The 19,018-nt window shown below is 37.5% G+C and overlaps 1 protein-coding gene across 1 annotated transcript in view; it reads right to left on the bottom strand.

Moving 5' to 3' along the window:
- Positions 1-19,018, bottom strand: part of CLVS2 (clavesin 2) — a 60,031-nt gene that overhangs the window by 10,977 nt on the left and 30,036 nt on the right. The window contains exon 3 of the mRNA XM_079779920.1: positions 3,044-3,154. Within this exon, the coding sequence (XP_079636046.1) occupies positions 3,044-3,154 (111 nt within the window). The remainder of the gene's footprint in view (positions 1-3,043; positions 3,155-19,018) is intronic.

Genomic DNA, 19,018 nt, shown 5'->3' with positions numbered 1-19,018 from the left:
GATTGAGAAGGGACCCCCAATAACACCTAAGGTGGGTGGTTATTCCTTCCCATCAATAGAGTATGTTGGAGACTCAAAGTCATTTAATTTAAGAAAATGAAGAACCAGGTGTTTGTGCACTGATGGGGGACATCTGAAGTATATGGTGTTTCAGTAATATCGTGATGTTGAATTAGAGCACTAGCAAGGAATTATAATCATTTTGCATTGTACATTGATTAAATAAATAAAAATTAAAGGTGCTTTAACCTATAATTACTTTCTCATATGAAAAATCCCAATACAGTTTTAATTAAAATGCTAAAGTTCAGATGTTTCACTTCCATGTGGAGTAATGCTAGAAATGCATCTGTACAGACATTGTTGGAATTGTCAGATTCAATTTAATAACCTCAAAACCTGAAGCATTCTTGGTTTTCTAGACATGATCCTTTTCAACAGAACGCAGTCATGTTAAAATCATATCAGAACAATCACCCCTATACTCAAAGTCTTCCAAATCCTTCTCATCTCACTCTGACTGAAAGTTTGATCCTTGTAATGGTGTCCAAGGCCCGATATGACCCAGCACACCATAATCCCGCCTACCCAGGCCTCCGCTTCCCTTTCCTCCCAAAATAGTTCATTAGGCTCCAGCCCTCCTGGCCTCCCGGCTGTTTGTTATATACACCAGGAGTATTTCTACCTAAGGACCTTTGTATTTGCTGTTCCCTCTACCTGGGACAGCATTCTGTGCAAACCCACATATTCAACTCTACTACATCATAGCAGTGATTTAGAGCAAATTGCTTAACCATCTAGCCTAGTTTTTTGTCTATAAAAGGAAAAAGCAATAAGCCTTGCTTTTAGGATTAAATGAATTAACATATGTAAGGAATTTAGAACAACCTGTGGCAGAGTGACTGCTACTAAAGCCTTCACTAGTATAATTCGTACTGAAAGCTCCAGCAGGTGTTTTGGATCACCTGATCATCTTACCTAATAAAAGAGAAACATGCAAATTAACCATCACTCTGCTATGCCCACAGCCAATCAGAGTGAGCATGCAAATTAACCCAACAAAGATGGAGGTTAATTTGCCTATGCAGGCACAGAGCGACCGGGAGTGGCAGGACACCTGCTATGAGGGGAAGGGGGGCGGTGGAGGGAGTTACAGGAGCGGTGCTCCAGACAGAAGCGAGGACTTGCCAGCTCCCAGGTGGGCTGGGAGCTTGGATGTGCAGGCTCCCTGGCGGCCAGGGAGCGGGGACGTGCCAGCTCCCAGGCAGCTGGGAGTGAAGCCAGGGGAAGGAAGGCCTATTCTTGCACGAATATCATGCAACGGGCCTCTAGTCCTTTCATAAAACAACATTTGCAAGTGTTATTTGTGAGACCCATCAATCCATTTTTCTAAATTCTAAAATGTAAATTAATTTGAGACCCGGTAGTAGAAACAATTCCCAATATCCATTATAATTGTTTACTGAATTCTTCCTCCTAAGCTACTGGGATATTTTCAACAAATTCATAGATAGAAAATACTCTATCACTAATGTTTGATACAAACATATATTTAACAATTTTTTCACATTCCCACTCTTATGACACTGAAGTCACTGAAGTGCCTTTTCGTTCACCGAGGAACATGGGAAATTATCTTCCATGTGGATTTAGAGCTATATTTTATTATGGAACTAATCATTTGAAAGTTGGTCATAGCACAATGGTAAAAATAGCTCTAACTATGGAGCTATTTTGATTCAAATATTGCTGTACCACTTCACAGCTGTATAAATGACTAAGCTAGTTACTTATCCATCCTAAGACTTACTTTCCTCTGCTCTGAATTAGGACTTAATGCTTACTGAGCTTACTTTCAGAGATGTTTGGAGGATAAAATAAAATAATGTCCATTCAAATGCATTTTTAATCAATATTATTAATTAATTAGAGGCCCAGTACACAGATTTGTGCACTGGTGGGGGGCATGGCCTGCAGGGATCGGCCCCGCTGTGGGAGCGCTGCTCATCCCAGTCAGCCGAGCAGCGCCTCCACTGTGGGAGCACACTGACCACCAGGGGGCAGCTCCTGCATTGAGCGCCTGCCCCCTGGTGGTCAGTGCGCATTGTAGCAACTGATCAGCTGGTCATTCTGGTCATTCCGCTGTTCGGTCTCTGGGCTTTTATATATATATATATATATATATATATATATATATATATATATATATATATATATATGACTAGAGGCCTGGTGCATGAATTTGTGCATGGGGGGTGGGGGGGAGCTGATTGGGGGCAGGGCCGTGGGCAGTTGGCTGGCCAGCCCCATCCATCCCCTGGTTGAACTCCCAGTCGAACTCCTGGTTAAGGGGACAATTTGCATATTAGCCTTTTATTATAAAGGATAATAAAATGTGTTCAGCGTTTACCATGTGCCATGCACTGTGCTAAATGCTTTCTATAAATTATCTCATTCTCAGAAAAAGCATTTTGTTGTATGTACTTTCAATATCCTCATTGTTAGATGAAACCAAATCTAAAAACTCAAGTAACTTGTAATTTAAAGGGATATTAATATTTCTAGAAATTAGCATTCTTTCTGAAGTGTGTGATTGATCATGACAATTACCGCAAAATCATATTAACTACCACAAAATTAATTATATGCAATGAAATATACGTATATTGTGAAATAACTAACTCCACTTATCAATTTCTAAAATTATAGCTTTTGTCTAGGCCTACTTGGTATTAAGTATACATAACTATATAGTAACATGGCTTTTTTTTTCTTTACTTTTAAACTAAGGTATTAATATTTAATGCATGTGCTAAAATGTTCTCCAAATTTGTGGAAAAATAGGAGAGCTGGTTTTAAATATTTCTCTCATAGATAAACTGTTCAGAATTAAACACATGTCTTTAAGAATTAGAAAATGTCTTGTATGTTGAAGTTATCTGCGATGTACAAGCACATTTACGATGCTAATATGATGCAGACAGTGTGCAACATAACTCATTGAATGGAGGAGGTGAAATGATATGAAGACGGAAACAAATACCCTTTTCCGCGTCTTCTCCTTGAGGAAAGGCCGGATTACAGTATACAGGGCATGGATATACCACGGCTGGTTGACAAAATGAATGCCTCCGAATCGGGCTGGGAAACTGTCCTAGAGGAACATGAGGGAAAGAAAATCCAACATGCTTTAATATATGGCGAAGGTTTAGGGAAGGTCATATGATAGACAAATTTTTTACTCCACACACTTAAATGAGATTATCTGTAGTTAGGAGAAGAAGGGAAGATATTTATCGCATTAAACACTAACTTTCATACAAAAACAGAAACAATTTGTAATAAAGCAAATCCTTTGCAAGAATAGATATAAGAACTTCAGCATGTTTAAGACTGTCATATATTAAGCCTGCAAACTGCCATTATAGGTCAAGAAACATAAATAAAAGACATTAGAAATTTGTCAAATAATGAACCTATGATAGATAAGTGTTTTAATTAAATTATTATATTTATATTAAAGTGTATTTACATTAAAATGTTTTATTAAATTTCACTGTAGTCATCTATAATGTGAACACTGTCAGATATCAAAATTCATTTTATTCTCTTTCTCTTATCAACTTTATAATAAACATTCTCCTTCCCATATTTCAACCATTAACAAAAGGAAATGCACTTAAGCAAAATAAAAACCTAGAATTGTAGTGTAAGGAATTTGGAGATGGATTCTGCCAGATTAAATAAAAGTCAAAACCCTCTGAGCTCAACCCAGGTGGAAATGGGGCTCTCATAAGGCCAGCCCCTGCTTTGGCAAGAGCTCGCCTGTGTAAGGTTTGCATCTGAAGTGATGTAAGAGGTTCATCCCAAAGCCATTCCACAACAGGAAGGGATAAGTGAATTAATTGCAACATTTGGCAATGCTATGGATTCCACATAAACAGACCTGATTCTTGCTACTAGTTCAGAACGCCACACTGAATTGACTATTGATGTCTACTTTAAGAAAAACTATACCACTACAAATGTCCCTCAAGTGACATCATCATAATTGGCATTCTTCTGGATTCTACTTAGAGCATTAACAGAAACAAAAGTAAAGAAACTGAAACAATTGTACATGTATTTTTTAAAATTAAATGATCCTTGAACAAGATTCAAAAGATTAAAAAACATGGTTAATATAACCTCACTAATATGTTTTGTTTGGGGGGACACTTATGAGCATTAGTAATTAATTAGTGTTTTGAATACTGATTTTCAGAGCCTATGAGCATTTTTGCAAACTAATTTCTGTCTCTGAGAATAACACACTACAAAAAACCCACATTACTTCAAACAATAAATAAATTAGAATAGCTAAAGGTAAAATGTGATTCCTTTTATGTCAATGTCATTACTTCTCCCATAAATATGTAGTTTCATTCATCAAGAGGTTATTATAATGGAAATGAATCAGGTAGAAATGCAGACAAATATGTTTCGAACTATGACATTTTTATATATGAAAAGAAGATAACTAATGTATGTAAAATAAAAAGAATGCCAAGATAAACACCCATGTGCCCTCTACTTAGCAAATCATTGGTAACCTTGAAGTTCACTGTGTTCATGTTCTTTCACCCTCCCCCACATTTTTAAATTTCACATTATATTTCAAATATAAGAATTTCCCTGGCTTATATTTTATAAATATTATAAGAACATAAATATTATATTTATTCTATACTTTATGTATTTTAATATTTTTCCTTCATTTATACATGTACTCCTAAAACATACTAAGTACTTAAACTTCATAAAATCATCATCATAGTGGATGTATTCTTCCGTTGTCATATCACATTGGTTTTGAGGTTCATTGTATTGATGGTAATACATGTTGTGCATAGCTAGATTTCATTGTCACTGTTGTATAGTATACCAGTATATTATACAACACAGTTCACTTATTTTCTTCTCTCCATGAAAAGAAAATTATTTTCCAAATTTCTGCCAATACCAGAAATGCTGCTCTGCAGATTCCCTTCAGAATGTCCACCCCACTGCAATCCCTAATGCAGCCTGCTTCTAAAACCTACTCCTGAATGGGCATTTGGTCTTTAGAGCAGAACTGAATGAACACCAGCTATCAAGTTATTAAGCCAAAAGTCTTAGCTCAGTGGCTTTTAACTTTGAGAATCATGTCCAGGTCATTTTTCTTCTATCCTGAAAAAAATGAATATGTACACATATATACATTAACTCACGCAAGATGTCATGGGGTTTCCTGAATACATCTTTAGATACAGAGCAACATGATCAGATCATATTTGAGATAGGGTGAAAGAGAAGGAAAAACACTGATTTGAAAGCAAGTACATCTTGGTTAAAATTCTGACTTCATGCCACCTCTTGGGCATCAGAGGCCAAAACAAGGACATAATCCTTATTTCCTTCCCCTCACTGTGATACCTCTCATTTCCTTTCTCTCTCTCTTCTCCTGTGGTATTACCACATATGTATATTATACCTTTTATAGTTGTCCCACAGTCCTTGGATACTTTCTTCTGAGTTTTTTTGTTTTGTTTTGCTTTTTCAGCTTTTATTATCTTTGCTTTTCAGTGTGGGGGATTTCCATTGATCTATGCTCAAGCTTAGAGAGTCTTTCCTCAGCCATGTCTAGTCGATTGATAAGGCCATCAAAGGCATTCCCCATTTCTGTTATAGTGTGTGTGGTCTCGAGCATTTCCTTTTAGGACTTCCATCTTTGCTTACATTTTCCATCTGTTCCTGCGTGCTGTCTTCTTTATCCATTAGAGCCCTTGGCATAGTAATCAAGGCTGTTTTTAATTCCTGGCCTGATAGTTCCAACATCCCTGCCATGTCTGGTTCTGACATTTTCACTCTCTCTTCAAAATGTGTTATTTTGCCTGTTTTTTAGTATGCCTTATAATTTTTTCCTTATTAGCTGGGCATGATGTACCGGGCCTAAAGGAACTGTTGTAAAGAGGCCTTTCGTAAGGTGGTGATAAGGTGTGGGAAGAAGGGAAAGCGTTTGATAGTCTAAGATGAGGTCTTACTCTGTTAGTGAGCCTGTGCCTCTAGACTTGGAACACACAAGTTGTTTCAGATTCTTCTCTCCCCTTAGGTGGAGCAGGTAGCCTGGAGTGAGTATTCCCCTGCCCCCATCAGGAAAGCTCTAAAATACCCCACCGGGTTAGGCTCTGTTAACCAGTTTCTCCTGAGGGCAAACATTGAGAACAAAATGTTCTCGCATATTTCAAAATGTTTCCTTTGACTCTTTCCCTGACAGAAATGCAGCAAGATTTTTTTTCTCCAGTATTTACTGTCAGAACATTGTTGGCTCCTGGAGGTGCAGAGGACTTCCCCCTGCCCCTTCCCCCCCAACCCCCCGACTCCCCGCTTCCCACCCCCCAATGACTAAGCACCACCTGGATGGAGCTTTATCTTTCAGCCAGGTTCGCAGTGACCTTCCAGCATTGTCAACTACAGTGCAGGTTGTCCCACCCCAGAGCTGGCTCCCACGGATTCCCTCCTGTATTAGCTTATCTCTTCAATCTTGATGGGAATGGTTTGTCCTGCATGCGTACCTCTCCTATGGATCTAGAAAGAGTGGTTGATTTTTCAGTTTGTTCAGTTTTTCACTCATTGATAGGACAGAGTGGCAGCTTCCAAGCTTCTTACAAGTAGAACTGGAAACCTGAGTCTAATCCCCTCATTTTGCTCACATCCAAACTCCTGCAATATGTATGCCCCCACCTCTGAGTGGCTACATATTTTCGGATCTACTCTTTGTGCCAATGTGACCACAGTAAAACTGCTCTCTTGGTTTGGAGGTCACAGCCCTGCAGATGTGACCCAGAGGTCAAGACCCTGCAGCCGCCACCCTATTGCTGCTGCTGTCCTAGAGGCCTCTCACCCTCCAGAGTGGCACCTAGAAAGTGGCAGGTGGGGTTCAGACACTGATGCAAACCCCTCCAGAGCTTGCAGCAGGAAGGTGACAGCTGGTGCCCTTTGGTCCTTTAAATCTTACTCAAATGCATCTCATTGACATAACCCTCCCATTCAGAGTCCCAGCTGTAAGATTGATGTTTAGTCCTTCATCTTCTGCCCTATTGGATCATGCATGAGGTGGGTGGAAATGAAGACAGAGGAGCTCAAAGTCTAATAGTGGAGACTGACAGATAAAAAGATGATTTCAGGGTAATATGGCAACGACAGCGATGGACTTAGGCACTGTGCTGGGGATGAGAGGCTTTTATGGGACAGCAGTGGGTTAAGAAGTAGAGAACAGAACAAAAAGAGCTTCCTGGAGATGATATTGCCTGACTAGGTCTTAAGAAATTAGCAAGAGTAGATCATACAAAAAAAGGAAGGAAGGCCGTGGCAGGCATATGGGAGAGAACAAAGCCAACGAACTGTAAGACAGCACGTGAACATGAACAGAAATGAAAGGATGGAGGGAGGGGAGATGGTGCTAAGCAGGGGAATGGAGGTAGTCGGAGTCCTCTCCTAACTTTCATTTCTGCCACTCTTACAATAAGGTTTAAGCACTAACTCTCTAGTAAATTCATTTTTTTCTTGAACCAACCATCTTGTGCATCAGATTGTGCCTGATTCATCTTTATATTCACAGCATTTCAAAAATGTGTGTGTGTGTGCGTGTGTGTGTACCATGATGAAACTAGATAAGTTTTTATTGAATGGAGTGGATTCTGATATTTACTTTTTAAGAAAACTACTTTTCTGCACGACAATTTCCTTATCTGAAAAGTGCAAACAACATTTAATAGAACTGCTAGTGGCTAACTATAGGGGCTATCATTGAACATACCTCCTAGATACTAGGCTACCATATGAACTATCAACCTCCACTTTACACACATGGAAATGACCACAGAGGTAAACATATAATGTGGAGGAATATATTTATATGTATCATATATACATAAGTAAATCATTCATATATTTCCAACAGAAATATGTTTACTTCAAATGTGCAGCTATTCAAGAAGAAAAATTTGAGAATCTTAGCTATTTACACATTATTCAAACGCTTAATTGATTTTGATGAAATATAAAAATTGTGTTAAGATAATTGATATATTGAAAACAAATCAATATAATTTCTGCTGTAATCAGGGCACAGTTTGCAGTCAGAAATGTGAGCAAAGTCGACTTTTCTCTGAGACGTAAACCCACAACTTCTGTCTTATTTCACAAGATTGTCTACAGTTCCTAAACTTATCAATTGTGTTGAGATGTGTCCTCAGTATGGGCATCAGCAAAAATTGTGTATAACTACCCCATTCAGATTTAAATCTACTAGACTTCTTTATGTGTTTGTTTTTCTTTTCTCCCTTTCTTGTACTTTTCTTTTGAAGCACCTAGTTTCAACTATTATATGCATTACAGAAAAGTGCATATCTATAATAATAAAGGTGTAATATGCTAATTAGACCAGACAGCCGAATGACCTTCCGGACGTCTTTCCAGACATCCTTCTGGACAACCTTCCAGATGAAGCCGGGGCTTCGTGGGCCAAGGCAAGCTGCCGCAGCTGCGAGAGCCGAGCCCCTTGCACGAATTTCATGCATTGGGCCTCTAGTAGTAATAAATTTGAATTGTAGAAATTACACCTTTAATTCCATAACTCTATCCCTTAAGTTATACTAGTATTAAAATATTGCACCATTCTTTTATGGTGCTTTTAGTATAAATACAAAATATGCTTATTATACAAATCATTGAGTAAGTTATAAAAACTCACTCATAATCTTACCAGCCAGAGGAAAAAATACTACTCTAAGCATCTTGGAGTATGCTTCCTTTTTTTCAATTAAATTTTATGTACCTGACATGAAAATCTAACAGCCTGGAATTATGATAATGTTTTCTATAATGGCTCATAGCTATACAATATAATATTACTCACTCTAAAAGTGTGCATATGTATAGAAAGTATAAGGTGCTTATTGTAACAGTTGGTACCACTGGTTCCTTACGTAGCATCAATATTAGTTTCTTTCACATATAAACTTACTAAGATTGGTCTGCTTTGGCATGCTAGCCACGCAATGTTTTTCTAAGTATGTCTTTTGGTGGTATCCTTTCTAGATGGTATAATATTATTTGTATGCCTCATATCCACCTTTTATAATGTTTTAACTATCTTTATACACTTCCTACTCATCTTCTAAAAGGCTAAGATTCCTAAGGAAGTCATGTTTATCCTGGTTCCAACGCCCTGCTCTCTTCCCTACCACTAACATCCTGTGCAGTATCTAATACTGAAAGGAATAAAATTATCGTTGTGATCCCATATATTCAGTTTTATCAACAGTGGGCAGGCAGATCCAGGAAAGTCATTCAATCGCTTTCATGAGGGAAACAAAGATTTTACCAACACATTATAACCAGTGTCTTCTGCCAAATTGAGAGGAAACAGCCAGAAAACTGTTTAATCACCAGCTAATTGGAATGTCTTTTCTGTCCCTGTCTCATAACTGGTAATGAACCATATGTAAATAAATGCAAATAACAGATTGAAAACAACGGATCTTGTTCCTGCTGCAGAGATTGAAATTGGGATTGTACACATGCAGGGAGATGTTTGACCTCCATCCTCTTAACTTCTAACTGCCCATTAAAATGGCATGCTGTCCACGTAGGCCTATAATAAAGAAACTTGGTTCAATGCAAAGAATTATATAGAAGTAAAATTTCATCAAAAAAGTAATTGTTCTGCCTTGGCCAGGGGCCTCAGTTAGTTAAAGCATCATTCCATACACCAACAGGTTGCAGGTTTGATTCCCGGTCAGGGCACACACCTAGGTCGTGGGTTCCATCCTGGTCAGGGCTCATATGGAAGACAACCAATCAATGTTTCTCTTCTCTCTCTCTCTCTCTCTCTCTCTCTCTCTCTCTCTCTCTCTCTCTCCTCCCCCTCCCCCTTTCTCTCTCACTAAATAATCAATAAAAACATATACTCCAATGAAGATTTAAAAAAAGTAATTGCTCTGATACTGATACGTAGGAAAATAATAATGATTAACATTTTCTGCATCAGTTTGTTTAACACTTGGAACAGAAAAAAATTAATTATATGGTTAAAAATAGCCAATTCCTGTTACAGAAAAGAAATCATCCTTCAAAGACATATCACATTGTATTTCAAAATATGAATATAGCAAATCTTTCTATTTGATGAGCAATTTCTGAAACAAAATGCATTAAATTATAGATTTAAATTATCATTTTTTCCTCAGAAAACAGTGTCTTAATTTTAATAAGTGTTTAAGAAGCCTGGATTAACCATGATGGATCATTTAAAAGAGTGATTATAGAATACATTAATGTCCCATTACTATGTGGCATAGGTAAAATTCTTTATAAAATTTAAAATTTGGGGGATATGAATATATTTTGAAATAATTTTACCCTCCCTCCCAAATGTTAAAGTCCTAAATCCAAATATGCACTAAAATATACATAACATTTTAGGTTGACTTTTTAAATTTGAAAATTGATTGGCTTAGATTTACATTTGCATATTTTACAGTGTCTGTTTGTTTTAAGACCTTTAGCAAAATGCCAACTATTGTTTAAATTCTCTATCATGAATACAAGTGTGTCAACATGTATTTCTCTTAAGGGTGGTCAACAAAATACACTCTACCCAAAGGCAAATGCATATCATTTCTGACATTTCTATTTTTAAAAAATAGCCAGTTTCCTCATTCTATATGCATTAATAATTGGCTAAGGCAAACTTCTTGACACTGTGACTGCTAATAAATCTCTCTTTGCCCTGTCACTCTCCATTGGTGAAATCCAGTTCCCATTGCACGTATGTGCTAACTTTACTCTTTTTCAGTTTTTTTTTCTGAGGGTGGCCTCTGGTTTTATTTGTTTACATTAATTAGAAATGATGCCCAAGAACAATGATGTTACCTGATCCTCTGTTTATAGAGTCCAAAAAAGAAAGCTTAGAGGGGCTTACTGGAGAGCTGTATCTTCTCACGGCAAATTACTAGAAAACTAAGGTATTACATAATCTTGTCCTTTAAATTGTGAATGGATGTGTGCAGTCGGGAGAGCAAGTCTCAAGCCAACACTTTGAAGGCAGAGGGGTTTGTCTACATTGCTTCTGTGACTCTCATCAGCATGTAGTGTTTGGATTGACAACTTCCATTCAGAAGACCAGGAGGAATCTTCTTGGGGAACTCAGAACACAGTGGTGGCCCAGGGCTCCAGTGTGCCAAGCTCCAGGCCCAGAGGAAGGCAAGGACTTACCCTCCTCCTCCAAGAGGGCACGTGACTATCATCTACGCATGTGAAAACGAGAGCTTTGTGATGTTCTTATCATTGTCGCAATCTTAATGTAGACCATCATTTCCAAATTTTTAATTTTGTTTTTAAATCCTAAATAACAGTAGAGTTGGCTTGCTTAAATCTATAAAATGTAATCTAATTTCCTCTTTCATCAAGATTTCATCACTTGTAAATAACAGTTATGTACTGATTTAACGGGGGGGGGGGGGGACACACACATTGTGATTCCTCTTTTCTTTTCCTGCTATGTTTTGAACACAGGTATTGAAGTAATCCCTAACACTCTTGGCTCCCAGGTTCCCATGGTAAATGCACTTATGTATTATGAAGTATCTCTGTGCCTCCTCCCAGCCACATACTCAAAATTACTAAGTAGATCTGAGGGGTTATTATGGAGAGCAGGCCTACTAGAGTAGCTATGGCTACATGATAAGGGCTGCTGAAATTTGTGGGTGAGAACTGAGCAATCTATCTCAAAATCTCAGGTATACACTAACTCCAGCCAAATTATTTTCTCATTGGTTTTTGTGAATGTGCCTATATTTGATTACTTGGTGCTGGCTTACTTTGCTTCAAATAAAACCCTCCTATCCTGTGAAGGACCCAGAAACACGACGTTGGTGTGTTAATATGGACAAATCTCCACACCTGGATAAACCAAACCTCTCCAATATTACTGGCGACTCAACTGCATCAACCTTGCAAAGGGAGGGGAATGTCTGAATCTTGAACCCAGTAAAATATAGACAACTTAAAGAGGGTTATTACATAAAATACTCCTCCTCAAAAGAGCTCTGCCTAGCTAAAAATATTTCTTGAAATAAAACCAACACTGAAAACTAATACAGGGTGGGGCAAAAGTAGGTTTAGAGTGCTGAGTATGTGAAACACAGACTTTATTCTTATACTATTTTTTAATTATTGCATTTTTTCCATGCGAACAACTATAAACCTTCTTTTGCCCCACCCTCTATATAATATATTTAGTTATCATATACCTGAATAGGCAAGAAAATCTCTTCATGAGAAAATAAGTGTGGTATTCTCCTGGGCTACTTTTTCTGTCAGATAAGATTGATAGCAAATCATAGCCATAGAGCCTTAACGTGAAGGCACAAGGTTTATGTAAGTTAGTCGCTGCTGGTGTGTGCCTGGTACCTATGGGGGGTGAGAACACAAACCAATCACACAGAGAACATGACACAAAGCTATTCTCACACATCTTCACAATCCATGAAGTGCCCATTTCAATCAAGTATATCAGCAGGAGAAAAATCCAAAGTAAAACCTACTATCTTATAAAAATGTTACTTATGCTTCTAAGGAAGGCTCTTTTCTTAAATCTGGATACATAGCAAGGATAAAAATAATGGTGCCATTTCACAGCAAAATAGAATGTGTACTAATTGTCTATGACTAGTATCTTGAGGCTTATAGCGCCAATCTATGTGCCAGCTACATCAGGAAGGCCTGACTGTTAACCCAGCCATTATATCAATAATGGATTAGATCTCTCACTTGACTTTTTTTTTTCTTTTTTTTTTTTATTAAGGTATTATATGTGTACATATCTTGCCATTGCCCCCCCCACCCCACTCCCATATATGCCCTCACCCCCCAGAGTTTTGCGTCCATTGGTTATGCTTATATGCATGCATACAAGTCCTTTGAAAGCTATATATGATAAACCCACAGCAAACATCATACTCAATGGACAAAAACTAAAAACATTTCCCCTAAGAACAGGAACAAGACAGGGATGCCCACTCTCACCACTCCTGTTTGACATAGTACTGGAAGTATTAGCCATTGCAATTAGACAAGAAGAAGAAATAAAAGGCATCCAAATTGGAAAAGAACAAGTAAAGCTGTCTTTATTTGCAGACGACATGATATTGTACATAAAAAATCCGAAAGACTCCGTCACTTGACTTTTAAATGACTTTAGTAACACACATTCAAAAGTGCTGATGTTCTCATGTTCAAAATAGCCAAAGGGGAGTTAAGCAGCAGAACTTCTGTTAGAGGAATTGAGAAAAGCAAAGTATAAAAAGAATTAGGCAGAAGTTAAGTGGATATTTAAGGACACTCCTGCCTACATCAGGCATGTGAAACTAGCTAAGAATGTATTTAATGAAGAAACTCAATGCCTCTAGACTTTAGCAAGACAGGACCCATCATATTCTATTAAGAGAATATAAGTTGTAAAACATTCCTGAAAGAAACCACTCCTTATGTTCCCTAACAGTAATTCTAGAAATCAATTATAAAGAAATTGTCGCCCAGCCAGAGTGGCTCAGTGGTTGAGCGTTGACCTATGAACCAGGAGGTCACGGTTTGATTCCCAATTAGGGCACATGCCAGAGGTTGTGGGCTTGATCCCCAGTGTAGGACATGCAGGAGGCAGCTGATAAATGATTATCTCTCATCAATCTCTCTCTCTCCCTCTCCCTTGCTCTCTGAAATCAATAAAAATATACTTTGAAAAATAGAAATAAAAAAATAACACAGAGACAACAATATAGCACCGTAAGCATTGATTAAGTTTAGCACATATTTACTGAAATCTACTGAAACTTGGTAAATGTACGGGGGATGTGAATGATGAAGGAATTTATAATCTGTTAAAAAGAATCATAACATAAAACAAGGAAAGATCATTTCCAAAGGTGTTATGAGGTTTAAAGGAAAGAATAAAAGACTGGAGAGGTGGTAATGATGATGAAGTAGTATTTAGAATTAAAACTTGGGGTGTCAATGAGACTCAGGTAGTTGTGGAAGAAGCAAGGGAGTGAGTAGAAGAAAGTGTCCCAGAGAGGAAGGGCAATAGGACCAGAGATGGGGAAACTGGGCCACCTCCAGAATGCAATTGCCAAGTCTGTTTGTCTGGAGTTGGAGCTAGGGGTGAGGAAATGTTGGCAGCATGGCTGAGAAGATGATTTTGGAGTCTACCTGGACCATCCAAGTCATCTTGTAGAAGAGTCTGTGTGTTCTTAGTACTGGGCATTCTTGAGAAGAGAGTGACATATTGCAGTTAATCTGGCAGGGGTATGTAGATTATGGAAATTTTACATTTTAATATGGGTTTCAGTGCAACCCCTTTAAGGCAGAGACATTCTATTAAAAATAAAAAACAGCCGGAACCGGTTTGGCTCAATGGATGGAGCGTCGGTCTGCGGACTGAAGGGTCCCAGGTTCGATTCTGGTCAAGGGCATGTACATTGGCTGCGGGCAAATCCCTGGTAGGGGGTGTGCGGGAGGCAGCTGGTCGATGATTCTCTCTCATCGATGTTTCTAGCTCTCTATCCCTCTCCCTTCCTCTCTGTAAAAAATCAATAAAATATATTTTTAAAAAATTAAAAAAAAACTAGAGTTTTAGCTTAATTTTTTGTGTGTTTTTTTGTTTGTTTGTTTTTTAGATACCCAGGTAATGTGTGACACACACATCCACCCACCAGGTCCTATCATTCTGACCACCCACCACTGGCCAAGAGGTATGAGGTAGTGAAGGTTAAGGATGGGGCAGGACTGAAGTCATACTTGGGAATGGATGGAGATAGGATGAAATAAGGGTCATGGGTATCTCTGGTGCACATTTCTTGGAATAAAAAACAGTGATTTTATGTTTTGACCTAAAGCCTTACAAAATGCCCTGCTTTATTTGATTCCAAGTAGGGAGAAAGCAAAGATGGACACATGTGGTTAAAGTTATGAGCACTATGCAGGTAATTAGAGCCTGACTTTGAGTCATGTCAAGGTGTTAACTAAAAATAGGGGGAAAGCAAACATTTTAGAAATATGAGGAACATAGAGGCTACACAATTTAATAAATGATTGGATGCAGTGGAGGCTTATAAGAAAATAGCAGAAAACAGGTCATTTCATTCATCTTAGTTAGTTGAGAGACCACAAATTATACTAGAAACTGAAATAGGAAAGTGAAGGGAAGTGTAATATCTCAAATTTCAAGTGTTAGTAGGCTGTGTGGAGATGTCCACATGTTCAGATAGCTCAGACCGGAGTAGCTCAGACACAGAAAACAGAAACAGCAAAAATTAAAATTCATGAATACCTTGAAAGGACTTTTAAAATGCCTGTATATTTTAAAATAATAATAATACACAGATTTAAGTTCTTAACCAGGAAGGAGTTGAAGAGAAGATCTGGCTCCAGTAGGAAGTTGGAGATAAGAGATCACTGAAGCCAGAGTGATGTTTTCCAACCATTTGCCAGAACCCTTTTAGCTCTACCAACTCCTTCCAAGACTGTGTGGTGTCCATATGGATTGTGAGGCAGTGGATTATAAAGATAGCTTGAGAAGACTTAAAGATGCTCAGGCACGTGTCCTTCAAAGAAGCACACAGGAAGAAAAACACAACTTCAGCTCAGGGTGCAGGCAGCCCTCCACCTAACACAGCTAATGGGGGACCCCCATTCAGTCTCTGAACATCTCCTGCAAGACGGGGTAAGAAGGAGGATGCTTTGGTTCAGCTAATCTGGGAGTATTTACTTTCTCTTGCTTGTTAGTTTGACAACAGGAAGGAAGTAAAGGTTCAGCATGGGATCATCACCCTTCTCCAAAATCCAAAAACACTTAATGAATACAAACAGAACTTCTACTTCAATGCTTCAAAGACTTGACTGTGCTTTTCTTGTGCTTATTATAAAATCTTATAGATAGTTATTAATTTTGGTTAACTTCAGAAGATTTTAATTAAACCACCAGGAAATTCATGTGGCCTATGTAGGATTCTTTTTTTTTACTCTACCCCTTGTCACTTTATTGGCAAAAATTAATCACCCAAAGTTATTCCCTAGAAGTTCCCCTTCATATGGCTGCAAAATCCTCCTACAAATAAGGCTACTAAGGAAGTCATAGTCAACAAATTGTTGGACCATGATGCCCTTCACTGGAGAAGGGATGTCAATGAGAGGACTTACTGTCTGTCTCTCCATGGCATTACTACGCTTGCAAGTTCTCTATTCACTCTTAATCTTGCAGTGGAATTGGGGAGTTCATATTAGTCTTTGGTCTGCCAATTTGCATGAGCAAGATATGCAAGCATCCCTATTTATCCAAGCCTTCAAATCAGAGCAACCACACACGTCTGCAGTCTTTCTTTCCATAATCTCAACCATCACATATCAATCAGTAAACAGAAAGTTTCCAGCCCAGCTACATAAAGTTGCATAAAATCATTAAGGAAGTACAGATTTTCTGAATAAAGAAATATCGTTTTCATCTACTGCTGTATGTAAGGATGTGTGATTGTGTGGCTAAGAGCTCCCTAGCTTCACCCTCTTCCTTGCAGTTGGATATTCCATTCCTCACCCTCCACCTGCCCTTGAAACCTTAATGAATGAATTCTGAACCAGTGACAAAACTGGTAGATATCAGTTTTACATAACATGTGAACCTGACTGGGTTCATGTCATTTTAAACACTGAAGTATATGAAATACATATATCTATATAAATTTTTAAACACTCACCCTCGATTCTTTAGACTGTGCCTTAACTGTGAGTTACAATTTAGGTAGATTCAAATGATTTTGGAGATAAAACACGAGCGCTTCACCTTTTCTCCAACATCTTTATCTTCAATGCTCTTCCCACCTTCCAGGTGGTGTGCCATTGAATCGGTCTTGATGATATTCCTTTTGTTCTACCATCCACTTCCCTTTCCTTCATCGTGGGTCTTATCTGTGCTTATGTTTATATATGTAAACATGAGTGTGAATGTATATACTTCTACACAATTGTGTCATTTTTGTAGCTTTGTGTAACTAACCATCACCAGATTCAAGACACAGAAATGTTCTATCACCACAGGGCTCCCTCACACTACCCCTTCAGAGTCACCCCCAACCCATCTGACCCCAACCCCTAACCTCTGGTAACCATTACTCCGTTCTCCATCTCTATCATTTTGTTATTTTGAGAATTTAATATAAGGAGACTCATATATTATATAACCTTTTGAGAACAGGTTTTCTCACTTAGCATAATGTCCTTGATATACAGAAAATTATTGCATGTATCAACAGTTTTTCCCCCCTCTTTTAATTGCTAAGTAATACGTCATGGTATGAATGCACCACAGTTTTAACCATTCACCTGTTTTAGGACATCTGGGTTGTTTCCGGTTTAGGGGTATTATGCTAAGAATATTCCTATATAGGTTTTTGTGTGAACGCATGTTTTCCTTCCTCTGTGATAAATGCTCCAGAGAGCAATTACTGCATTGCCTGGCTGCATGTCTCGTTTTACAGAAAACTTTCAGAGTGCCTATACCATTTTACATTTCCTTTGGCAAGAGAGATCCAGTTTCTCCTCATCTTTGCATCCTTTAGTATCTTCAGTTTTTCTTTTTTAATTTTAGCCATCCTGTTAGGTATGTAGTGATGCTGATTTCACATTGTGGCTTTATTTGCATTTGCCGAATGGCAAAGATGTTGAATGTCCTCATTTGCTTATGTGTCATCTGAATATCCTTCTCAGTGAAATACCTGTTCATGTATTTTGTTCATTTTACTATTGAGTTTCTTTTCATTATTGGGTTTTTGTTTTTTATATTTCCCAGATAAAAGTGCTTTCTCGGGTACGTGATTTCCAAATATATTCTCCCACTTTGTAGCTTGTCTTTTCATTCTTTAAAGGGAGTGTCTCACAGAGCATTTGTTTTTTTTTTTGTTTTTTTTTGTTTTTGTTTGTTCTTTGTTTTTTATGAGGTTCCATTTACTTATGATATTTTTTTTTCTTTTATACATTGTGCTTTTGGCCCTAGACCCTAAAGATTTTCTTCCATTTTTTTTCTAAAAGTTTTATAGTTTTGTGTTGGAAATTTAATTCCATAATCCATATTGAGTAAGGTTTGAGCTTTAAGTCAGAATTAATTTTCTTTTTTTGCCTATTTGTTAAAAAAAAAAAACTATACTTTTTCCATTGACATGCCTTTGTACTTTTGTCAAAAATAATTAGGGCATATTTGTGTAAGGCTATATCTGGGATTTCTGTTCTGTTCCATTGATCTATGTGTCTACCTGTCTATTAGTTCAACATTCTAATATTTATCTCTCTAATGTTGTTCCTAAATAGATTTGACACAAAAAGAAACATAATATATTTATTTTAAGAATACAAATTTAAAATGTTTCCCAGACACAACCCTATGTTACTCTTTGAAAGATAAATAAACTTTGCTAAAATTTTTAAGGAAACAATTCCTTCCCCCAGAAAAAAAGTTGAACGATTAACTGTCGTTTTAAATCTTTCAATTTCATGAGCCAAATGTTAGTTTAAAATGTTTCCTTCAAAACAAAACAAAACAAATGATTATCATGTCAGCATGAAAAAGATAAATCACAATCATGAGTCAAAGATACATGTCTGAAAATTGAGAAAAATTATTAAGAAAAAATACAACTAAAAAATAATTTTTAAACTCTCTGACATAGATAAAGAAACAATATTCAACAAATAGATCTTTGGTGTTTTTAATTTATAGAATGCACATAACCTCTTAGACAAGCCTGTTAGTGCATGATCATAATTTTATAACTAAGAAAATTAGAGCAAAGAAAATTTAAAGATTTAAAATATTAAAGCTCAGTTCAAGCTATTGTTAGTCAAGCTGAGTATGAACACTATTATAGTTTCAAAGCTACCTCTCAGTCCACTT

This window comes from Cnephaeus nilssonii (genome assembly GCF_951640355.1).
Source record: "Cnephaeus nilssonii genome assembly, chromosome: 9".
NCBI classification, from domain to species: domain Eukaryota; kingdom Metazoa; phylum Chordata; class Mammalia; order Chiroptera; family Vespertilionidae; genus Cnephaeus; species Cnephaeus nilssonii.
The sequence above is the reverse complement of the archived record's forward strand: the minus strand, read 5'-3'. Positions and strand labels throughout refer to the sequence as shown.